This window comes from Tachyglossus aculeatus, chromosome 21 (genome assembly GCF_015852505.1).
Source record: "Tachyglossus aculeatus isolate mTacAcu1 chromosome 21, mTacAcu1.pri, whole genome shotgun sequence".
NCBI classification, from domain to species: domain Eukaryota; kingdom Metazoa; phylum Chordata; class Mammalia; order Monotremata; family Tachyglossidae; genus Tachyglossus; species Tachyglossus aculeatus.
Window position 1 is genome coordinate 2,133,501 of NC_052086.1, and position 24,539 is coordinate 2,158,039.

The 24,539-nt window shown below is 56.0% G+C and overlaps 1 protein-coding gene across 1 annotated transcript in view; it reads left to right on the forward strand.

The window, feature by feature from the left end:
- Positions 1 to 24,043, forward strand: part of MED15 (mediator complex subunit 15) — a 43,831-nt gene extending 19,788 nt beyond the window's left edge. The window contains exons 10-19 of the mRNA XM_038762337.1: positions 5,035 to 5,154; positions 14,732 to 14,868; positions 15,000 to 15,127; positions 16,558 to 16,692; positions 16,925 to 16,988; positions 17,554 to 17,620; positions 18,869 to 19,029; positions 20,235 to 20,401; positions 22,929 to 23,027; positions 23,640 to 24,043. Of these exons, the coding sequence (XP_038618265.1) occupies positions 5,035 to 5,154; positions 14,732 to 14,868; positions 15,000 to 15,127; positions 16,558 to 16,692; positions 16,925 to 16,988; positions 17,554 to 17,620; positions 18,869 to 19,029; positions 20,235 to 20,401; positions 22,929 to 23,027; positions 23,640 to 23,776 (1,215 nt within the window). The 3' untranslated portion in view covers positions 23,777 to 24,043. The remainder of the gene's footprint in view (positions 1 to 5,034; positions 5,155 to 14,731; positions 14,869 to 14,999; positions 15,128 to 16,557; positions 16,693 to 16,924; positions 16,989 to 17,553; positions 17,621 to 18,868; positions 19,030 to 20,234; positions 20,402 to 22,928; positions 23,028 to 23,639) is intronic.
- Positions 24,044 to 24,539: the final 496 nt, after the last annotated feature.

Consider the following 24,539-nt stretch of genomic DNA (forward strand, 5'->3'; position numbering starts at 1 on the left):
ACCCCGGCTCCGCCAGTTGTCAGCTGTGTGACTTTGGGCAAGTCACTTAACTTCTCTGTGCCTCAGTTACCTCATCTGTAAAATGGGGATTGAGACTTAGCCCCACGTGGGACAACCTGATCACCTTGTAACATCCCCAGCGCTTAGAACGGTGCTTTGCACATAGTAAGCACTTAATAAATGCCATCATTATTATTATTATTATTCTGGCGGTGGATGGCATCTCCCTTTCTCCGCTCGTCAGCTCTCGCTGGGTCCAAGGTGGCAAAGCTAACCCTCCCCTGGGCTTGTAGGTGCGGGTTTCTTCTGGGGGCCAAAAGCCGGTTCTGGCGACCAAGGGGCCACGTCTGGGGGCTTCCACATCGGGGGGAAGCCCCTGCCCAAACCTCCCCACCGCCCCCCCCAACACCATGGCCTCGGGCAGTGGATGGGGAGAGGGGATGCTCGGGGGCCGCCCCTCAAGACCAACAATCCCTGCCCCCGAGAAGCTTCCAATCTCCTGGGGGATGCCGAAAACAGGCACAAGGAGAAATGCTAGCAGGCCCTGTAGGTGCCAGAGGCAGCGAAGCAGGGCACAATCTCCCGGGGCATCAGTGCCACCCTTGAGCGTGAAAGTATCGGCTGAGACCCCCGGGTCACTCCTGTCCAACCGGGGACAGTCCGCAGGGCGGTGGACGGGGTCCGTCAGTCCCCACTGACCTTCCTCAGGCGCCGACAGGGAAAACTCATCATCGGTGACTTTGCCGTCGGGTTCCTGGGGCGACCCTGTCTCCTTGGCTGTGCGTGGCCAGGGAACTCGGCAACGTGGCCGGGTGGGTATCTGAGCCCCCTGCGGTTGCCCAACGCCGGGCTTCGCTCAGCGGGCGGGACGTTGGCGAGATCAAGCCCCGCAAGTTTAAAAGGGAATCTTCCCCTCTCACCCAGCTGCCCTCACGTGCCTCTCCACCTCCAGGTCTAGTCAGTCAGTCGGTGGTATCTAGTGAGCACTTACCGCGTGCAGAGCCGATGGGAGAATACAGTATGACAGAGCTGGTGGGCACTCTCCCTTTAGTCGACCCAGATTTCCGCTTTCGGAGGAAGGTCTGGCTAACTCCTCCCTGGCTTGGAGTGACCTGGAACAGGAGGAACAAAGTCCAAAGCCTCAGGAAAATCCTATGCTTAATCGGTAGGAGCGATCGGGGGCCGGCACATGCAGAGCGCTGTACTAAGCGCTTGGGAGAGTCCAATTGAATTGGAAGAAACGATCCTTGCCCTGGAAGGTACAGTCTACCAGGGCAAACAAAAACTGAAATCACTTCTGGACAGTAGGGAAGGGGGAGTGGATCAAGCCAACCAGGTTGGGCGTAAGGTTGTGCTACTCCATAGTTCCTGCAGTCATCATCATCATCATCAATCGTATTTATTGAGCGCTTACTATGTGCAGAGCACTGTACTAAGCGCTTGGGAAGTACAAATTGGCAACATATAGAGACAGTCCCTACCCAACAGTGGGCTCACAGTCTAAAAGGGGGAGACAGAGAACAAAACCAAACATACTAGTCTTAATCCCCATTTTACAAATGAGGTAACTGAGGCCCAGAGAGGTGAAGCGACTTGTCCAAGGTCACAGAACAGGCAGGTGCGGGAGCCGGGATTAGAACCCAGAAAGCCTGGGCCCGGAGAAGTCGAGGGAACCAAAAGGGACCTTGTGGCCTGGGGCAGCAGCCGGTCAAGAGGCCCCCGGGACGATGGTGATGGAGGAGGAGGGTGGGGGCCAGAGAGGAGAGTGTTAGTGGGGTCGGAGGGAGCCAGGAGGCTGGACAGAAGACGAGGGGAGGCGGAGAGAGGATCAGGAAAAGGAACCGTGGAAGGCAAAAATGGGAGCAGGGAGGAAGGGCGGCCAGGAGAATGGGAAGGGAGCAAGAAGGGAAGGCAGAAGTGGCTGGTTGGGAATAGGGGAAGGAGGAGGGGAGAGCTGGGGAGATAGAAGCTTAAAAGGACTTGGGAAAGATCGGGTGGAAGGGAGAGCGGGCGACGGAGCGGGGATCCCGGAGAGAGGGAGAAGCCTCGGTAGAAAACATGACAAAATCGTGGCCTCAAACTTTGATAGTGGAGCAAGAGATGCAGCCTCTTGAAGGTCCCATCGGTTCAACCCGACCCTCGCTTGAGCCCCTCTCCCCTCCGGATCAGGCGATCCCATCCCTCTCCGCTCCAGATCAGGGTGATCCCACCATAGAAGCCCAGCCCCAGCTGCCCCAAGGTCTGAGAGGGTTGTACTGCGTTAACCTTCACCCTCCGCGTTGTGTCACACCAGGCTGCACTCTCTGGCTTGCCCATGTGTGCACTCGTGGCCGTGGCATGCCGGATGGATTTGGAGCATGCACGGGTGAGAGAGGCCTGCTGGTCCCCAACCTTCTCTACCCAGAAGGAAGAGGGTCCTCGGCTACCCTGCGGTCATCAAAACTAACCTCCAGGCTGTCCGTTGGATGTTTTTTGTTTGTCCTTCTGCCAGTATCCACTTTTCCTGCCCAAGTCTTTGCTGTGTGGATAGTTTTAATTTGATTTCTTTGAACGGCATTAAGTACATGCATAACTTCATTCATTCAATCATATTTATTGAGCGCTACTGTGCGCAGAGCACTGTCCTAAGCGCTTTCCCCATCTGGAACCTCGCTGTTGGATGCCTCACCCCGTTAAATCGGGACACCCACCTCCCCGAGAGGGGCACCCTGTCCCCACCCCTTTCCCTCCCGCTACATCCTTCCCTCCTCAATAAGGAACACGAGGAGGCTCCCGCTTCCCCGCCAGCCCACAGGGATGGGACAGTTTGATGTGTCATTCATATTTATTGAGCGCTTACCATGTGCGGAGCACCGTACTAAACGCTTGGGAAGGTACACTGAAACAGACACATTCCCTGCCCACAAAGAGCTTCATTTTGGAAGCACTAAGCACGCGACTTGGAAGCTGACAGGGTGACCTCTCCTCTCTCCTATTGCAAGCATTCCCAGTGGTATCAACCCCCTAATCAGCACCCCCTAATCCCTCCCTGAAGATTAGCTAAGGATGTTTCTTGACTCAGAATGTCTCCACATTTTTTCCAACAAACTGGCACTCAGCGCCTGATAATAATAATAATAATAATTGCATTTATTAAGCACTTACTATGTGCAAAGCGCTGTTCTAAGCGCTGGGGATTACAAGGTGAGCAGGTTGTCCCACGAGGGGCTCGCAGTCTTCATCCCCATTTTACAGATGAGGTCACTGAGGCCCAGAGAAGTTAAGTGACTTGCCCACAGCTGACAACTGGCGGAGCCGGGATTTGAACCCATGACCTCCGACTCAAAAGCCCTTGCTCCTTCCATTGAGCCACGCTGCTTCTCAAATGATGCCTATTTGTACTTCCCAAGCGCTTAGTACAGTGCTCTGCACATAGTAAGCGCTCAATAAATACGATTGATTGATTGATTGATTCTCATGCCCGGTATTGCCTGATGCCCGATAATAATAATGGTGGCATTTGTTAAGCACATATTATGTGGCAGGCACTGGGATACCACTATTGGGTAGGGACTTTATATGTTGCCAACTTGTACTTCCCAAGCGCTTAGTACAGTGCTCTGCACACAGTAAGCGCTCAATAAATATGATTGATTGATTGATTGGGATAGTTATAAGGTAATCAGATTGGGTACAATCCCTGTCCTGCATGGGGCTCAGTCTAAGTGAAATAACTTAGAACAGTGCCGGTGCTTAGAACAGTGCTTGGCATGTAGTAAACGCTTAACAAACACCATCATTATTATCCCCATATTACAGATGAATCTGAGGCACAGAGAAGCTTAGTGACTTGCACAAAGTCACACAGCAGGCAAGGGGAAGGACTAAGATTAAGTCTTCCCACTAATAATAAATAATAATAAAGATGGTATTTTTTAAGCGCTTCCTATGTGCCAGGTACTGTACTAAGCGCTAGGGTGGATTAGAGAAGCAGCGTGGCCTAATGATAATAGCCTGCACTGGGGAGCCAGAGGTCGTGGGTTTTAATCCCTGCTCTGCCACTTGTCTGCTGTGTGGCCTTAGGCAAGTCACTAAGCTTCTCTGTGCCTCGGTGACCTCATCTATAAAATGGGGATGAAGACTGTGAGCCCCACGTGGGACAAACTGATTATCTTGTTTCTAACCCAGTGCTTAGAACAGTACTTGGCACAGAGTAAGTGCTTAACAAATACCATTATTACTATACAAGCAAATTGGGTTGGATACAGTTCCTGTCCCAGTGGGGCTCACGGTAGCAATCCCCATTTTACAGGTAAGGTAACTGAGGTTCAGAGAACTGAAGTGATTTGCCCGAGGTCACACAGCAGTGTTTTTTTCTTTCCCTTTAAGAGGCAAAGAAAAAATCCCACAAATATTTTCACCCCTAAGGATTTTTGAAAAGAGGGAAAGGACTGTGGTCCCACCCTCTCTGTCCCAAAGAGATCCCTCCGGTGGAAGGACGTGGGGATTCATTTCCTTGGGGAGCAGGAAATAAAGCATCCTCACCTGGGCCGGGTCTGGTCTGGCATTATTGGAGGGTTCTTCTCCCCATCTCTGACCTCCAGAGACTTTTAGTGGACCTGGGGAGAGAGGTTAGTCCGGTGGTTAGTGTCCTGGGCTGGAAACTGGCTCTGAGCAGCCCCGACAGCAGTCTTCGGTCGGAATTTCTGATCCCACCGTCAATGGAGAAAACGCTTCCAGTCGCCCCGACTGGGAACGGGGCAGCCCCGACTAGCCATACCTTTCTGGCCCCCCCAGTCCTCCCTGCACGTTTCTGAGTCCAGCGACCGGGCCCTGTCCTGGGTTCTAGACTGCGGCCTTGCTGCTGCTGGGGGTGGAGGAGGAGGATGGGGACCCCCCCCAAGCCACAAAGTCATCCCCCGGGGGGACGGCTCCTCTCCCGCACCTCCCTCCCCATCCTCCCCGCCCGAGGCTGCATGTGCTTCCCCGCAACCCGCCGGTGACTGCATTTCTCGTTTTGCGATCACCCTGTCCGTTGTCCCTCTGTCCTCAAAGATGATCACCGCAGCCATGGCCCGAGGCGGGATGCAAATCAGACCACGGTTCCCTCCCGCCACCGCGCCATCCACCACCCCGCCGAGCACCATCCCTTTGGGCGGACAGCAGATGCCACAGGTATTTACCGGGTTGATGCACCGTGGGGGTCGCGAGGTGAGGGGGAGGCGTGACCCCCGTGGGCAAGGATTGCCCGGTGGCAGTCGACGTGGACGGGTCTGGCCACTGAGTTCTGGTAAGCACGGCTGGGTTCTTCCCAGAGGGTTGGACCGACCGCCGTTCCCTTCCGGGTGGGAATCCCGGCTCCGTGCAGAGGCTCAGCTGGGCCGGAGAGGGGTCGGAGTCAGGCCATGGAGCAAGGGAGTTTCCCGGGGAACTTTGTGTCCGTCACCTCATCGAATAGCGCTTGTGGCTCTCACCTGGGCAGAGGGCTGGAGAGGGGCTCTCGTCCCCCTTTGAGAGCCTGTGAGGTGCAGCAGTGATGGGTCCCCCAACATCCTGGAGAACCCCCAACCGGGTACGCACAGACCTTCCAAAAGTCCCTCCTTGGGGTGCAGTCAAGTCCCTGCTAGGTGTAGGGCACTGTACTAAACACGAGAGTAAAAGCAGTGAGCCTGGTGGATACTCCCTGCCCTCAGGGAGTTTAGCGTCTAGCCGGGTAGACGGTCGCTCCCAAGATTCGTCAACAGGAGCAATCAATCAATCAATCAATCGTATTTATTGAGCACTTACCGTGTGCAGAGCACTGTATTAAGTGCTTGGGAAGTACAAGTTGGCAACATATAGAGACAGTCCCCACCCAACAGTGGGCTCACAGTCTAGAAGGGGGAGACAGAGAACAAAACCAAACATGTTAACAAAATAAAATAAATACAGTAGATAGAGTAATAAATATGTACAAACATATATACATATATACAGGTGCTGTGGGGAAGGGAAGGAGGTAAGACGGGGGGATGGAGAGGCGGACGAGGGGGAGAGGAAGGAGGAGCAAGAAGGGAAGGGGGAGAGGGATGTGTGTTTTAGTGGTGGAGCACCGGGATATGTACAGAGCGGTTACAGAAGAGGGTTGTCTGTGAGGTCTGGAAGTTCTGGAATGGGCACTGGGGGGGAAAATAGGAGAGCTGAATGGGAGAAGGCCTCCTGGAGGAGGTGGAGTTTCAGGGGGGTTTTGAAGATGGAGAGAGTGGAGATCTGCCAGTTAGGAAGTTGGGGGGCAAGTCCCTGCCGTGGTAGAGCTCAACTTGGAAGTTGGGCAGCAGGGAAGGGGGAAGAGAGAGCGAACAAGGAATGCAGGAGACAAGCGGGAAGCTCTGGCCCAAGGACTGCTCCGTTAAGGGGTCAGGCCAGTCAACCGCTTGACTTGGGCTGGAGGAGGGAAGTGGGAAAAACAGGCTTTTAGGGGAGACAGGAGTTGAGAGAGGCTCATCGGGCCGGCCTGACAAAAGCCAACACACACAGAAGGGGCCAGAGGCCGTGGGGGGGTTCACACGGAAGTCAGTCTGCCCGTCCCACCCTAGCGTTCAGCCCTATTTTCCTTTCATGAGATTGAAAGTGCCCGGAGGGCTGGGACTGTCACAACTTTAAAAAGAAACCAACAACAGTAATAATAATTATGGTATTAAGTGACCTCTACACTGAGCTTGTTGTGGGAAGGGAGTATGTTACTGTGTTGTTGTGTTGTACTCTTCCAAGTGCTTCGTACAATATTTTGCACACAGTGCTCAATAAATACGATTGAACGAAGGAATGACCTTGGGCCAGTCACATCACTTCTCTGTACCTCATCTGTAAAATGGGGATTAAGACTATGAACCCTAAATTGGACTGTGTCCAACCTCATTATCACTTGTATTTACCCCAGCGCTTAGAAAAGTGCCTGGCATATAGTAAGTGCTTAACAAATACCAAAAAAAACCACACTCTCTGCCCACCCAAATACGAACAGAGACCCTAACTCTCCCCTTAAGCAAAGCCCTCCTCCAACAAGCCTTCCCTGATTAATTCCCAATATCCCAAATCAAATAATCCATCAGCGTTCCTGAGCCCTAAGTACTTATTTTATACTGACCCCCAGCACTAGGCATATGCATTTATTTAATCCTTCAGACAGTTATTCATTTTCATTACTCCTTTTGTAAATACTTTCCTGTCTCCCCACCCACAAGGAGTTTCCACGCTAATGGAAATACCTCACTTGCTTATTTGACGAGAAGCTGCATGGCTCAGTGGAAAGAGCACTGGCTTTGGAGTCAGAGGTCAGGGGTTCAAATTCGGCTCCGCCAATTTGTCAGCTGTGTGACTTTGGTTAAGTCACTTAACTTCTCTGGGCCTCAGTTCCCTCATCTGTAAAACGGGGATGGAGCCCCACGTGGGACAACCTGATCACCTTGTATCCCCCCCCCAGCGCTTAGAACAGTGCTTTGCACATAGTAAGCGCTTAATAAATGCCATCATTATTATTATTATTATATTCTAAATTGAGAAGCAGCGTGGCTCACTGGAAAGAGCCTGGGCTTGAGAGTCAGAGGTCATGGGTTCGAATTCCGGCTCCGCCAACTGTCAGCTGTGTGACTCTGGGCAAGTCACTTCACTTCTCTGGGCCTCAGTTCCCTCATCTGTAAAATGGGGATTAAGACTGTGAGCCCCACGTGGGACAACCTGATCACCTTCCAGATGAGGTAACTGAGGCCCAGAGAAGTTAACTGACTTGACCAAAGTCACACAGCTGACAAGTGGTGGAGCTGGGATTTGAACCCATGACCTCTGACTCCAAAGCCCAGGCTCTTTCCACTGAGCCACGCTGCATCTCTACTGATGGGTTCAAATCCCGGCTCCGCCGGTTGTCAGCTCTGTGACTTTGGACAAGTCACTTCACTTCTGTGGGCCTTAGTGACCTCATCTGTAAAATGGGCCCCCCGTGGGACAACCTGATCTCCTTGTGACCTCCCCAGTGCTTAGAACAGTGCTTTGCACATAGTAAGCGCTTAATAAATGCCATCATTATTATTATTCTCTGGGCCTCAGTTCCCTCATCTGTAAAATGGGGATTAAGACTGTGAGCCCCCCCGTGACCACCTTTTAACTTCCCCAGCGCTTAGAACAGTGCTTTGCACATAGTAAGCGCTTAATAAATGCCATCATTATTATTATTATTATTCTCTGGGCCTCAGTTCCCTCATCTGTAAAATGGGGATTAAGACTGTGAGCCCCCCGTGACCACCTTGTAACTTCCCCAGCGCATAGAACAGTGCTTTGCACATGGTAAGCGCTTAATAAATGCCATCATTATTATTATTATTGTATCCCCCCCAGCTCTTAGAACAGTGCTTTGCAGATAGTAAGCGCTTAACAAATGCCATTATTATTATTATTATTTTACATGGCTCAGTGGAAAGAGCACGGGCTTTGGAGTCAGAGGTCATGGGTTCGAATCCCGGCTCCGCCACATGTCTGCTGTGTGATCTTGGGCAAGTCATTTCACTTCTCTGAGCCTCAGTTACCTCATCTGTAAAAGGGGGATTAAGACTGTGAGCCCCACGTGGGACAACCTGATCACCCTGTATCCCCCCCCCCCCCCCAGCGCTTAGAACGGTGCTTTGCACATAGTAAGCGCTTAATAAATGCCAATTATTATTATTATTATAATGCTATGCTCAGAGTAAGCTGTCAGTAGGTACTGTTCATTGATTCTCTGCTACCACTGCCTGGCCTGAGCTCCATTTCCCAGCTGTCCTCAGTTTCTCTGATGTGGTAAGGAAGCCGGGCTCCACCTGGGCCCAGTGGCCCAGGGAGGTCAGCCGGAACCAGGGGCAGGGTGTAGCCAGTTGGTCAGAGCTGAGGAAACAGCTTCGGCCCGATTTCTTAAAGCAGGGCACCTGGCATGGGTCCCACCTGCTGACCTCGACCGTACGGGAAGCCATTAAACTTAAGACTCACCGGGAAAACTTGCCCCTTCCGTGGACGGCTCTGTTTTGGGCAGCGGATGGAAGGACGCTCGCCGTCGTCTCTTCAGTCAATCGTATGTGGGGATTGTTTGCTGAGTTCACGGCACTGAAGTCGCTCTTCAAATTGTTAGGATTCGCTGGGCGCCTACCGTGTGCAGAGGACCTGGAGGAAGCAGTACTAAGGGTACAGTAGGGTGAGAGGCAGAATCTCTGCCCTTAAGGGGCCTACAATCTAGTGTGGGGAGACGGGCACCAACTAGGAAACTGATGGAGAGAAAGGAAAATGGAAGAGTCCAATAGGGCGCATCCAGAATCTCTGCCCGTAAGGGGCCTACAGTCTAGCGTGGGGAGACGGGCACCAAATAACGCAGAAACAGATGGAGAGAAAGGAAAATGGAAGAGTACAATAGGGCGCATCCAGAATCTCTGCCCTTAAGGGGCCTACAGTCTAGCGTGGGGAGACGGGCACCAACTAACTCAGAAACTGATCTAGAGAAAGGAAAATGGAAGAGTACAATAGGGCGCATCCAGAATCTCTGCCCTTAAGGGGCCTACAGTCTAGCGTGGGGAGACGGGCACCGACTAACTCAGAAACTGATGGAGAGAAAGGAAAATGGAAGAGTACAATAGGGCGCATCCGGAATCTCTGCCCTTAAGGGGCCGACAGTCTAGCGTGAAGAGACGGGCACCAAATAACTCAGAAACTGATGGAGAGAAAGGAAAATGGAAGAGGACAATAGGGCGCATCCAGAATCTCTGCCCTTAAGGGGCCTACAGTCTAGCGTGGGGAGACAGGCACCAAATAACTCAGAAACAGATGGAGAGAAAGGAAAATGGAAGAGTACAACAGGGCGCATCCAGAATCTCTGCCCTTAAGGGGCCTACAGTCTAGCGTGGGGAGACGGGCACCAAATAACTCAGAAACTGATGGAGAGAAAGGAAAATGGAAGAGTACAATAGGGCGCATCCAGAATCTCTGCCCTTAAGGGGCCTACAGTCTAGCGTGGGGAGACGGGCACCAACTAACTCAGAAACTGATGGAGAGAAAGGAAAATGGAAGAGTACAATAGGGCGCATCCAGAATCTCTGCCCTTAAGGGGCCTACAGTCTAGTGTGGGGAGACGGGCACCAACTAACTCAGAAACTGATGGAGAGAAAGGAAAATGGAAGAGGACAATAGGGCGCATCCGGAATCTCTGCCCTTAAGGGGCCGACAGTCTAGCGTGAAGAGACGGGCACCAAATAACTCAGAAACTGATGGAGAGAAAGGAAAATGGAAGAGGACAATAGGGCGCATCCAGAATCTCTGCCCTTAAGGGGCCTACAGTCTAGCGTGGGGAGACGGACACCAAATAACTCAGAAACAGATGGAGAGAAAGGAAAATGGAAGAGTACAACAGGGCGCATCCAGAATCTCTGCCCTTAAGGGGCCTACAGTCTAGCGTGGGGAGACGGGCACCAAATAACTCAGAAACTGATGGAGAGAAAGGAAAATGGAAGAGTACAATAGGGCGCATCCAGAATCTCTGCCCTTAAGGGGCCTACAGTCTAGCGTGGGGAGACGGGCACCAACTAACTCAGAAACTGATGGAGAGAAAGGAAAATGGAAGAGTACAATAGGGCGCATCCAGAATCTCTGCCCTTAAGGGGCCTACAGTCTAGCATGGGGAGACGGGCACCAACTAACTCAGAAACTGATGGAGAGAAAGGAAAATGGATGAGTTGGACGAGGAAGCATGAGGAACTGATGGGGTGTGTTCGGAAGCGTTAAGGGCGGGTGCGCGTGTAAAAATAAATGCAGAGTAGGCGGGGGAGTGCTGAGGGGATTTGACCTGGGGAGAAGAAAAATGAGGAGGAAGAAGGATTCTGGAGGAGGAAGGATTTCCGAAGGGCTCTGGAGATGGGGAGGACGGGGGTCTCGCAGATTCGGAAGGAGAGGGAGTTACAGACCAGAGCTGGGGAGAGCGGCAGCCGGAGGTGGGAGGGACGAGAAGCACAGAGAGGAGTCTGACTTGAGCGGTTGGAAGAACCCAAGCCGGGATGTAATGGGAGAGCAGGGAGGATAAGTAGCATCAATCAGTCAGTCGCGCTTACTATGGGCAGAGCGCTCTACTAGGCGCTTGGAAGAGTACAATACACAGAATTGGCGGACACCCTGCTTTCATCTAGAGCTGATGAAATGCCTTAAATCCAGGGGTCAAGTGTTTTCGCATGAGGCAGAGAAGAACGGGCAGCTCTTTGGAAGTTTCTGAAGCATGGAGAGATGCCCGCGGAAGGATGTTTCGGTTGGGCAGCTTATCCGAGGTTCCCAATGTTCACAGGCCTTTTCTGGGGTGACTGGGTTCCTCCCGCCCACCCCTTTCCGGGGCTGAGTAACTTATGTCCCTGGAGTCAGTCAGTCCTATTTATTGAGCGCTTACTGTGTGCAGAGCACTGCATTAAGCGCTTGGGAGAGTACACTATAACAATAAACAGATACATTCCCAAGCTTACAGTCGAGGAGGGGAGACAGACCTTAAAATAAATAATTAAGTGACAGATCCGGACGTAAGGGTTGGAGGGCTGGGAGAGGGGGTGAATAAGGGAGCAAGTCAGGGCAATGCAGAAGAGATGGAGGAGGGGGAAGGAGGTGTTAGTCAGAGAAGGCCTCTTGGAGGAGGCGTGTCTTCAACAAGACTTTGAAGGGGGAAGAGTAATTGTCTGGGGTGAAGGAGGAGGGAGGCCCGAGGCCCGAGGCAGGATGTGGGCGAGCGGTTGGTGGTGAGATAGAGATCGAGGTACAGGGAGAAGGTTAGCATTAGGGGAGCAAACTCTGCGTGCTGGGTTGTAGTAGGAGTCTAATAAGGTGAGGTAGGAGAGGGCAAAGCCATCCAAGCAGTTGGACCAGGAAACCCCCTCCCCCAGCCTCACTTCCGTCCAGATTGTTCATTGTTAGTTGAGAACAGAATTAATGTTCAGAGGCCCTTAGAGAAGGCTTGTCCCTTCCTGTCAGTCCTCCCTGCTTCGACTAAGCCCCTTGAGGGCAGGGACTGGGTCAGGCTGATGGCCCGGTGACTCCCCGGGCGCCTGGCGTTGGGCACCAAGCCGGGGCCCCTTGAGCCCCCACCCTGTCGGTCGTGCCGTCGGAGGAGTTGAGTCCTGGGTATCTAGCTAAGCTGTTCAGCGGTGATGGTGTTTATCGAGTGCCCGCTGCGTGCCCTGCTCTGTACTGAGCACTTGTTCATCAGAAGAACAAGACACATTGCCCATGGGGGAGCTTCCAGTCTAAAGAAGGAAGCAAGGAGCAGGAGGTCCGTCCATGACCAGCTGCTCCTGGCCCATTACGGGCTCTGGAGATCCCATCTCTTGGTCTTCCTTGCTCTAGGGCTAATACTAAGGGGAAGCCTGCCAAGGTAGGGGTGGAGGGGTCCTAACAGTAGCTATGCCCAGCAAAACCAGTGTTAGGGGGTGCATGCCTAACCGTGCCAGGCTGTGACCTCCTTGGGCCACCCGTGCCCAGTGCTTGGCGTTTCGAGCCAGGACGTCCTGCTGGCAGACGCCAGCGGGCACAAAACCTGGGCATCCCCTCTCCCTCTGGGGTGAAGCGAAATAGCAGGGCGTCAAGGGGTGGGGGGCAAACCCGATCTCGTCTTCCCTCGGAGCCACTGCGGGTGTATTCAGGAGTTGGGGGTGCGGGAACCCCAGGGATCATCTTGGGGTGCCTACAGTTGTCGGCCCCGTCAAGATCCCTTCCCTGCAAGGGCCTGGAGTGACAGGAGAGTGGAGTGGCAAGTGGGCCGGGGTCTGTGCTCAACATTTTCCTCTTCCTGTGCCCCTGCCCCCCTTTTGTGGGCACAAATGAGGACAGGGAAGGCCTGTCTGTGCCCACATCCCATTCCACTGTGTGGCACGGATGAGGCGGGAGTGGCCCGAGCCCCACCTACTCCTCCAGGGGTTCCAGCCGGCTCTCCCCAGAGAAAGCCTTCTCCCCGCCAGTTGTCTGAGAGGGTAAAGGCAGAGGGAATGGGGAGCAAAACCCCAGCAACTGCTCCTTCCCTGGTGCTCCCAGCCCAAGCAGTTGACTCTCACTCGGCCAGAGGCGTCGTGACGAGGCTACTCACTTGCGAGTGGTTGTGGCCAGCGGCTCTCAGCCCCTGACGGCAGTGCCTCCGTTCTGGGGGGCAGAGGATTGAGGTCGCTCCTCCATTGGCATCATGGCATCAGCGGCAGGAGTCCCTGGGGAAAGGGTTGGGCCTTTCCCTAGCTATTCCCTGAGGTGCCCCTGGGCACCGAGAGGAGGAGGACGTGGGCAGGTGTCCACATAGCCCCTGTGCCCAGTTCACCCCCATGGGCATCCCTAGCTCCCAGAGGAAACACACGGCAGTTTCCTCCTGGACAGCCATCCTCCAGGCTACGGACGGACTGGCCAAAAAGCCAACGGCCCTACTGCTCGCCTCCCGCTAAGCCGGCACAAACCCAGCGTTGGCTGTGGGAGCGGAGCTTGGGGTGACCTCATTTCTGTCAAGGTCGGGCTCCTGAACTCCCCACCCCCGCCGAGGTGTGGGCTGTGGTGCCCCTCCCCTGTGTGAGAGCACAGCGTAGAGCAGAGAGTAAACCCCACCTGGGGTGAGAGAGAAGGATGGCGGTCCATCTCACTTACCCCAGTTGTTTCCGTGGATACCCTGGGCGTTTTCACAGCCCCGTCGAGGTCCGGGGCCTCTCCGCATCTCTGGGGTTTCATGGCGCGCTGCTTGGATCTCGACAGAGAAGCAGAAGATCGGGTCAAGATGTCCGGTGTGCCAGATGGGAGCGGGCAGGGGGTGGACGTCGGGGCAAGCTTCCATCCATACCGAAGGTCTATGGAGCACCGGCTGGGTCCGGCTCGCTGAAGGGCGGCCTGTCCTGCTTCCTAAGCTGTGTCCCCAACGTCCCCCTGGTGCTCCCTTCCACTCTCTATGCCTGCCCGTCATCCTGAACCCCAACATCAGGGCGGGATCTTAGAAAGAACCGCGGCAGAGTGGGTTCCCACCCGGCTCCCCTGGGCGCAAGGTTGGGGGGTCAGGAGACCCCCCACCCCCAGGTGCGTCGGCCGGCCCCATTGGCCCATTAGCCGGGTCCCTACCCCAGTGCTCAGCACCTCCTGAGTACTTAATAAACCCTTCCGTCATCATTACCATCATCGTGATCCGTTCCGTCGTATTTATTGAGAGCTCTAAGAGGCAGAGTTGTGGTTGCCCCGGGGCAGACGGTTGTCTAGTGGCCGGCCGGCAAGGGGTAGGCGACGAGCATCATCACCGGGGACAGGAGCCTGCTGAACGGGGCAGGGTTTCTCTTCCTGGCTGTCAAGGCAGAAATCACCCAGCCTCCCCTGGGGATACCCGGGTCCCTCCCCGCCTCCCACGGAGGGCTCCAAGTGCGGGCCTGGTGCCCTGGTTTACCTCACCGGAAAGTGGGCACCTGGGACTCCACGGCTTCTTCCGGCCCCCAGGCCCTCCACCCGGTGGGACTCCGGGCCGGAGCGGTGCCAGTCAGCTAGGATCCGTTCAGATTCCGGCCAGGGCCGGGTTGCTGGGAGACGGATTTACTGACCCGTGAGTGGGTGGGGCAGCGGGAACGGCAGCTGTGGCCTCTCTCCGACGGGCAGTGTGGCCCATTGGTCATCCTGTCCGGCCCAGTGGCCGACAGGCCTGCCACGGGGTACGGGTGGGACGCCGGCAGGGGTCTTCCTCCGGGGAACCGTGCCATTCCTCCCCTCCCCTCTCTGCTTCCAGGTCGGCCAGAACAGCATGCCCATGATGTCGTCACCTTCCCCCGTCCAGCAAGCCCAGACCCCCCAGTCGATGCCACCGCCGCCCCAGCCGTCCCCCCAGCCCGGGCAGCCGACCTCCCAGCCTAACTCCAACGTCAGGTGGGTCTCTGGACCCCAGACTCCAGAACTGAGGGGGACGGGGATGGATCCTGGCATAGGGGCCGGGGGGCATCGGGCACAGGGGTGTCCTGGCCGGACCGGAACCCGACTGTCCCTCCTGAACCCCTCAGCTCGGGCCCGGCCCCATCTCCCAGCAGTTTCCTGCCCAGCCCCTCCCCGCAGCCGTCCCAGAGCCCGGCTGCAGCCCGCACCCCACAAAACTTCAGTGTCCCATCGCCGGGACCTCTCAACACGCCAGGTGAGTCGTCCCCCCGAAGTTATGGGGATTGGGGGGTGGGGTGAGGCAGCTGTCCCACATCCTCCTACTTCTGGACAGGGCAGGAGGCGGAAAATAGCCCCGTGGGAAGTTGGGGTCCCAGACCTCTCTCCTTCCCTTCCTTTCCCCCCCACGCACATATCATCATCATCATCAATCGTATTTATTGAGCGCTTACTGTGTGCAGAGCACTGTACTAAGTGCTGGGGAAGTACAAATTGGCAACATATAGAGACAGTCCCTACCCAACAGTGGGCTCACAGTCTATAAGGGGAAGACAGAGAACAAAACCAAACATACTAACAAAATAAAATAGAATAGATATGTAGAAATAAATTAAATAAATAGAGTAAAAAAATATGTACAAACATATATACATAGAGTAAGGGTTGGCTTTGGGGCACCCAGTTGGCGCTGCTGAGGAAAATCCTTGAGCAGGAGAGTTCCAGACCCTGGACGCCATCTCCCCCACTGGATCCTGCATCCCGCTGGGCGGCCTCGGGCCCGGAGCGTTTCCCTAGGAGGGATTGGGAAGCCGTGGACATGATGGGAAGGCGGGCAGGTTTCCAACAAAGGGAAACTCCCTACTTGGGACGAGCATAGGGAATCGGCTCCCACGGGAAGCTTGTTAGCTGGGAACCCCAGACGGGTCTAGGAGAAATTGGGCAAATACACGGACTGGTGACCGTCTTGGGTAACTGTGGGAGAGTCAGGGACGGAGAGGGGAGAGTCGGGTGTGGGATGGTCAGTCCTGCGTCACTGGGGGAAGAGTTAGGGATGGAGTGGGGAGAGTCAGGGGTGTGGGATGGACCATGCTAGGACACTGGAGGAGAGGCTGGGATGATCCAGCGTGGCTCAGTGGAAAGACCCCGGGCGTGGGAGTCAGAGGTCATGGGTTCTAATCCCTGCTCCGCCCCTTGTCAGCTGTGTGACTTTGGGCAAGTCACTTCAGTTCTCTGGGCCTCAGTTCCCTCATCTGTAAAATGGGATGAAGACTGTGAGCCCCCCGTGGGACAACCTGATCACCTTGTATCCCCCCCACCCAGTGCTTCGCACGTAGTAAGCGCTTAACAAATGCCATCATCATTACTATTATCACCTTCATTGTTACTATTAATTAATTACTACTAATCATCATTACTATTATCACCATCATCACCTTGTAGCCTCCCCAGCGCTTAGAACAGTGCTTTGCACATAGTAAGCACTTAATAAATGCCATCATTATTGTTATTATTGTCCAAGCTGGGTCCCTTGTGTGTGGGGGGTCGGAGTCAGGGGTGTGGGATGGTCACCCTGGGGGTCCCACTGGAGCAGTTTCCTAATGAATAACCCCCGGAATGTGTATGTGCCGGATGGGCGGGATGGCCCACCTGCTCATATCCCTCCCGCCGGCCCCCTGGTCCCCACAGTCAATCCAAACTCGGTGATGAGCCCGGCCAGCGCCAGCCAGTCCGAGGAGCAGCAGTATTTGGAGAAACTCAAACAGCTGTCAAAGTACATCGAACCACTGCGCCGAATGATCAACAAAATCGACAAGAACGAAGGTGCCCTGGGCCGGGCCCCTTCCCGGGCGGGACGCGAGGCCCGGACCCATCTCTCTGCCCCCAGTGCGGGCCCCAAGAGCGGTCGGACCTCGGCCTGAGGGTCCAGAGGATCCCGGGCCGTTGGTCCCTTATCCGGTTGGGGTCTGGGCTGCTTTCGGCGGCAGGCAGCGGGGGATAGGGAGGGACCACCCCGGACACTAACTGCTTGCGTACGGGGCCTCTGCTCTTCCAGACCGGAAGAAGGATCTGAGCAAGATGAAGAGCCTGCTGGACATCCTGACGGACCCTTCCAAACGGTGAGTCGGGCGCTCGGCCCCGCACCCCCGTCTCCCCGCGGGGCCGGCAACCCCGGGGGCTCGCCCGCCTCCTCCCTGCTGACCCCGACCGAGCCGGGGCAGAAGCGAGGGGTGCCGCGATCCGACCGCAGCCAGCGCCAGCCGGCCCTCACCTGGGGTCAGAGGCTGCTCCCATGGCCCGCGGGCAAAGTCCGCGGTCCGTGGCCGGTGGAGGTGGGAAGTCGGGTCACGTGACGCCCCGGCAGTAGCCCGGGATGACGCTGGGATCCTTTGAAAACTCACCTGGTCGTGGGCATCGGGCCTAGCCCGTGCACGTTGGCGGCCTCCTCGAGATCAGCGGCCCTCGTCGCCAGTTACCGGAGTGGGCAGCGGCCGTCGGCTTCCGCGGGGCCTATCCCGGCCGGGCCCCGTCCCACGGGGCGTGGGGGAGCGGTGGAAGGGACCTGGGACCTCAGAAGGTGACGGGACACCCCGAAAGCCGGTGTGACAAGGCCGAGCTGTGCCCGACATCACGCCTTCCCTTGCGACTACGTGCCAACCCTCCCCGTTCTGCCCTCCCTCTCAGGTGCCCGTTGAAGACGCTACAGAAGTGTGAGATCGCCCTGGAGAAACTGAAGAACGACATGGCTGTCGTAAGCAGTCCCGCTCCGCCTTGCGCGGCCAAGGGCACCGGGGGTTGGGGGGACGGTGACTAAGAGGCAGAAGGGGTCCGACGGTCTAAGGTGGCGGCCCACAAAGAGCCGGATCCTGAAGCACAGTAGGATATATTGGGGCGTCCGCGGGTACCCGCACCCCACAGGGGCAACGGAGGCATCCAATGGGGACGGAAACAACATGGCCTCGCTTTTGGGGCTGGGGAGGGAAGGGGGCTTCTGGTACCAGTGCGGTCTTGCCCTGCGGCCAACACTGAAGCAGCAGTAGGATGACTCTCTGAGCTAATGCATCTAGCCCTGGGTAGGTATCCCAGGCTGGCAGGGTGTTGGGAAATCCTCTAGGAGCTGGGCACCGCGGCCCCCTCCCTCAAAGGTTCAGACAATACACTGGTTGGGGCAGGCGGGCCGGGCCAGTGCCAACAACCAGGCCTGAAAATACAACCGAGAAAACGGAGCGCTCCTCTGTGGTCCGCCCACTTTCATTCATTCATTCAGTCGCATTTATGGAGCGCTTACTGTGTGCAGAGCACTGCACTAAGCGCTTGGGAAGTCCAAGTTGGCAACATATAGAGACGGTCCCTACCCCACAGTGGGCTCGCAGTCTAGAAGGGGGAGACAGAGAACGAAACAAAACATATTAACAAACTAAAATAGAATAAATATGTACAAATAAATACGTACAAACATATATACAGGTGCTGTGGGGAGGGGAAGGAGGTAAGGCGGGGGGATGGAGAGGGGGGTGAGGGGGCTCAGTGTGGGAAGGCCTCCTGGAGGAGGTGAGCTCTCAGTAGGGCCTAGCTTGGGAGATGTGCGGAGGGAGGGCATTCCGGGCCAGGGGGATGATGTGGGACGGGGGTTGACAACGGGATAGGCGAGAACGAGGTACGGTGAGGAGATTAGCGGTGGAGGGTGTGGGCTGGACTGGAGAAGGAGAGAAGGGAGGTGAGGTAGGAGGGGGCGAGGGGATGGACAGCCTTGAAGCCCAGGGTGAGGAGTTTCTGCCTGATGCCAGGTGCCTGGGGAGTTTCTGGTCAGCCGCCTCCTGGGACTGGTTTGCACTCTCCCACACAGCTCCGGGGGTTCCTTAGCACCCACCCGTCCCCACACCGACGAAAGGTGCGGGCACTCTAGGTTCTCGGGCCAAGAGGCCCCTGGCTGGACGGAGGCCGAGGAGCTGGAGGGGTGGGAGCGGGGGGCTCACTGAGGGCTCTTTTCGGTTTGCAGCCCACCCCACCTCCGCCGCCCGTGCCCCCAACCAAGCAGCAGTACCTGTGCCAGCCCCTTCTGGACGCAGTCCTGGCCAACATCCGCTCCCCGGTCTTCAATCACTCCCTGTACCGCACTTTTGTGCCCGCCATGACCGCGATCCACGGCCCCCCCATCACGTGGGTACCGGGGTCCCCGGGGGGCAGGACTCTTCCGGATTGGAGCCTTGGGGGGCGCGGGCCTGGGCCAAGCATCTTAAGGGCATCAGAGGCCCACTGCGAGGGAATCAGCGAGGCCTAGTGACCAGAGCACGAGCCCCGGAGTCAGAGGTCCTGGGTTCTAATCCCACCTCTGCCACTTTGCTGCGTGACCTTGGGCGAGTCACCGCTCTGTGCTTCAGTAACCTCAACTGTAAAATAATAACAATAAGGTTGGCGTTTAAGCGCTCACTATGTGCAGAGCACTGTTCTAAGCGCTGGGATAGAGACAAGGTAATCAGGTTGTCCCATGAGGGGCTCACAGTAACCTCAACTGTAAAATAATAACAATAAGGTTGGCGTTTGTTAAGCGCTTACTATGTGCAGAGCACTGTTCTAAGCGCTGGGATAAAGACAAGGTGATCAGGTTGTCCCATGAGGGGCTCACAGTCTTCATCCCCATTTTACAGATGAGGGAACTGAGACCCAGAGAAGTGGACTTGCCCCAAGTCACACAGCTGACAAGTGGCCAATTTGTACTTCCCAAGCGCTTGTGGCCAATTTGTACTTCCCAAGCGCTTAGTACAGTGCTCTGCACACAGTAAGCGCTCAATAAATACGACTGATGATGAAAGTGGCGGGGCCGGGATTTGAACCCATGGCCTTTGACTCCAAAGCCCGGGCTCTTTCCACTGAGCCACGCTGCTTCCCGTGGGGATTAAAGACCGTGAGCCCTATGGGGGGTCACGGACTGTGGCCAACCCGATTAGCCCCAGCGCTTAGTACAGTGCCTGGCACGGAGTAAGCGCTTAAACATTAAAAAAAAAAAAAAAAAAGAAAAAGGCGCATGCTGGCCCCAGCCCCACAGGCTCCCCTCGCTCTTGCGTGCCCCGGCCTGATCGGCCTTCTGGTCATTGGAAAGAGCCCGGGCTTTGGAGTCAGCGGTCATGGGTTCGAATCCCGGCTCCGCCACATGTCTGCTGGGTGACCTTGGGCAAGTCACTTCACTTCTCTGAGCCTCCGTTCCCTCATCTGTAAAATGGGGATGAAGACCGTGAGCCCCACGTGGGACAACTTGCTCACCTTGTATCCCCCCCAGCGCTTCGAACAGTGCTCTGCACATAGTAAGCGCTTAACAAATGCCATCATTATTATTATTATTATTATTATTATTATTATCGCCCTAGCGCCCAGGTGATCTCGCCACGGAAGCGGAAGTTGGAAGAGGACGAGCGGCAGACCATCCCCAACGTCCTCCAGGGAGAAGTGGCGCGGCTAAACCCCAAATTCCTGGTCAGCCTGGACCCCTCCCACTGCAGCAACAACGGCACCGTCCATCTCATCTGCAAACTGGGTGAGTCCCAAGCAGGCCGGCCGGCCGGGGCCGCGGGGAAGCGGCTGGGAAGCCATCCCATCCCCTCTCCTTGGCTCTAGAGGACGGGCACTCAGTCAACTCAGTCGCATTTATTTATTTTTTAATAATATTTATTAAGCGCTTACTACGTGCAAAGCACCGTTCTAAGCGCGGGGGAGGTTACAAGGCGATCGGGTTGTCCCACATGGGGCTCACGGTCTTAATCCCCGTCTTACAGACGAGATAACTGAGGCCCAGAGAAGTGACTTGCCCAAAGTCACCCAGCTGACGAGTGGCGGAGCCGGGATTTGAACCCATGACCTCCGACTCCAAAGCCCGGGTTCTTCCCACTGAGCCGTTTATTGAGCACTTACCGTGTGCAGAGCACCGTACTAAGCACTTGGAAAGCACAGTTCGGCAACAGATAGGGACCATCCCTACCCCACAACGGGCTCAATCACTCAATTCATGGTATTTATTGAGCGCTTACTATGTGCAGAGCACTGTGCTACGCGCTTAGAAAGTACAGTTCGGCAACAGATGGGGACCATCCCTACCCAACAACGCGCTCACGGTCAATCACTCAATTCATGGTATTTATTGAGCGCTTACTATGTGCAGAGCACTGTGCTACGCACTTAGAAAGTACAGTTCGGCAACAGATGGGGACCATCCCTACCCAACAACGGGCTCACAGCAGTCACTCGATCAAATAATGGTGTTTATCGAGCGCTTACTATGTGCAGAGCACTGCACTATGCGCTTAGAAAGTACAGTTCAGCAACAGATAGGGACCATCCCTACCCAACAACAGGCTCACAGCAGTCACTCGATCAAATAATGGTGTTTATCGAGCGCTTACTATGTGCAGAGCACTGTGCTACGCGCTTAGAAAGTACAGTTCGGCAACAGATGGGGACCATCCCTACCCAACAACGGGCTCACAGCAGTCAATCAAATAATGGTGTTTATCGAGCGCTTACTATGTGCAGAGCACTGCGCTACGTGCTTAGAAAGTACAGTTCGGCAACAGATAGGGACCATCCCTACCCAACAACGGGCTCACAGTCAATCACTCAATCAAATAATGGTGTTTATCGAGCGCTTACTATGTGCAGAGCACTGTGCTACATGCTTAGAAAGTACAGTTCGGCAACAGATAAGGACCATCCCTACCCAACAACGGGCTCACAGCAGTCACTCGATCAAATAATGGTGTTTATCAAGCGCTTACTATGTGCAGAGCACTGCGCTACGTGCTTAGAAAGTACAGTTCGGCAACAGATGGGGACCATCCCTACCCAACAACGGGCTCACAGCAGTCACTCAATCAAATAATGGTGTTTATCGAGCGCTTACTATGTGCAGAGCACTGCGCTACGTGCTTAGAAAGTACAGTTCAGCAACAGATAGGGACCATCCCTACCCAACAACGGGCTCACAGCAGTCACTCGATCAAATAATGGTGTTTATCAAGCGCTTACTATGTGCAGAGCACTGCGCTACGTGCTTAGAAAGTACAGTTCGGCAACAGATGGGGACCATCCCTACCCAACAACGGGCTCACAGCAGTCACTCAATCAAATAATGGTGTTTATCGAGCGCTTACTATGTGCAGAGCACTGCGCTACGTGCTTAGAAAGTACAGTTCAGCAACAGATAGGGACCATCCCTACCCAACAACGGGCTCACAGTCAATCACTCAATCAAATAATGGTGTTTATCGAGCGCTTACTATGTGCAGAGCACTGCGCTACGTGCTTAGAAAGTACAGTTCAGCAACAGATAGGGACCATCCCTACCCAACAACGGGCTCACAGTCAATCACTCGATCAAATAATGGTGTTTATCGAGCGCTTACTATGTGCAGAGCACTGTGCTACATGCTTAGAAAGTACAGTTCGGCAACAGATAAGGACCATCCCTACCCAACAACGGGCTCACAGCAGTCACTCGATCAAATAATGGTGTTTATCGAGCGCTTACTATGTGCAGAGCACTGTGCTACGTGCTTAGAAAGTACAGTTCGGCAACAGATAAGGACCATCCCTACCCAGCAACGGGCTCACAGCAGTCACTCGATCAAATAATGGTGTTTATCGAGCGCTTACTACGTGCAGAGCACTGTACTACGCGCTTAGAAAGTACAATTCAGCAGAATTATCTGACATCTGGGGCTCTGGTTTCCAGAATCCTGGAACTGCCACCCCAGGCAGTGGATATCTGTCAGGAGGGAAGAAAGGAAGGGGTTCTGGGGCATTTCCCCTGGGGGATGAGGTCCTGCCCCAGGGCCATGGGGCTCTTGGGGGTTGGCAGCCCCTCGCAGGGGCCCGAGGGCAGTGCCAACCGGAGAGCACTGGTCTCCGGGGGCGGCCCCGGCCTGCGCCTGTGAGCCCACTGTCGGGTAGGGACTGTCTCTATTTGTTGCCAATTTGTACTTCCCAAGCGCTTAGTACAGTGCCCCGCACACAGTAAGCGCTCAGTAAATACGATTGATGATGATGAGCAGAATCTCCTGTTCCCCCAGATGACCGGAACCTGCCGAGCGTCCCTCCCCTCGAGCTCAGCGTCCCGGCTGACTACCCAGACCAGAGTCCCCTCTGGATAGACAAGCAGTGGCAGTACGGTACGGTGCCGGGACGACGGGGGGGGGGGTTGGGGAGAGGGGGCACCTGGGCCCACCTCCTCGGGACTAGGTAGCATCCCCCGCTCCCGTTCTTCCAACCGTACGTATCGAGCGCTTGCTGTGTGCCGAGCACTGTACTAAGCGCTTGACAGAGTACAAAACAACGATGCGGTAGGAGCCACCGGCCCATTGGGGTTTCCACAGGGGCTCCCTGTTCCTCGTCCCGCACCCGAGCACCGGGCCCTGTGTCCTGCAGCTGGGCCTGCCCAGATCGCCGCCACCACCACCACGGCGGAGGTCGGGGGCCAGGGCGGCTCAGACCCGCTCCCCAGCCAAGCCCCGGGCCCCCGACCGCTCAGCCGCCTCCTCTCTGGGCCCCAAAATAATCTCAGGGGGAGCGGATACCCCGCAGGAGGAGTGAGGGGGCTTGGGTGCCAGTGCTCTAGGCTAAAAGCGCTCATCCCTCCGGTGGGTTGACAGTTTCTGGAGGGACAGAGCGCTGAACTCTGCCCTCTGCTCAGGCACCTGAGGTCCCCAACTCTCTCCGTCCCCGCGGCCACCTCTGCCGTCCTCACGCCCCCCTCCCCGGCGTCCCTCGTCCGTCCTTTTCAGACACCAACCCATTCCTGCAGTCCGTGCACCGGTACATGACCTCCAAGCTGCTGCAGCTGCCCGACAAGCATTCGGTCACCGCCCTCCTCAACACCTGGGCCCAGAGCATCCGGCAGGCCTGCCTGTCCGCCGCCTGACCCCCGCCCCGGCCGGCGGCCGGGCTCTCCCCCGGGGCCTCGCGCTGACCTGTCTTCTGGGAGCCCGGCTCTTTGGCGGGGCGGGTCTGTCTGGGGTGTAGACATAGCGCTCCTGCTTTTTTCTCTTCTGCCCCCTGTCCAGAGCGCGGTGTATATTGGATTTCCCGGGCGGGGGTATCTGGAGGGCGGCCTCGTTGTTTTCGTAGAGAACTGACGCGTAGACGTCCGCGGGGAGTCGGATCAGGTTGCGGGGGTGAGCAGGTCCACGTCCTCCGCCGGGGTGGTCCTCCTGCACCCTCCCCGGGCCACCCGCGTCGCCAGAGAGGGGGGTGGGTGCCCTCACCCTTGGAAAGGAGGCAGCTCCCAGACGGAGCGGTCTATAGCACCGTGGGAGTGACCTGGAGGGGTGGGGTGGCACCTCCATAACACCATTCCTTCCCCCCAAGTCACCCCCATCCCTGCCCGGGGCCTGGGTCAGCCCGAGCCCCTGGCACATCTGGCCGAGCGAGCCCTCTGCGGGCCTCGGATGGCCGCCGACGTGGGGCAGACGCCGCGCTCGCCTGGCATCCGCAGACGGGGAGCGTGGTCGGGAAGAGCCAGCCCCCCCCCCCACACACGACCCAGGCCGCTTCCACGGGGGGCACAGGGATTACGGAGCCCTGCCCCTCGGTTGCGGGCATCTCAGGGTGGCTTCGGTCCTGCAGGGTACCCGGCGGAGTACCCCCGCCCCCCGGCAGGCGTAAGGGCACATCAATGGGTCTAG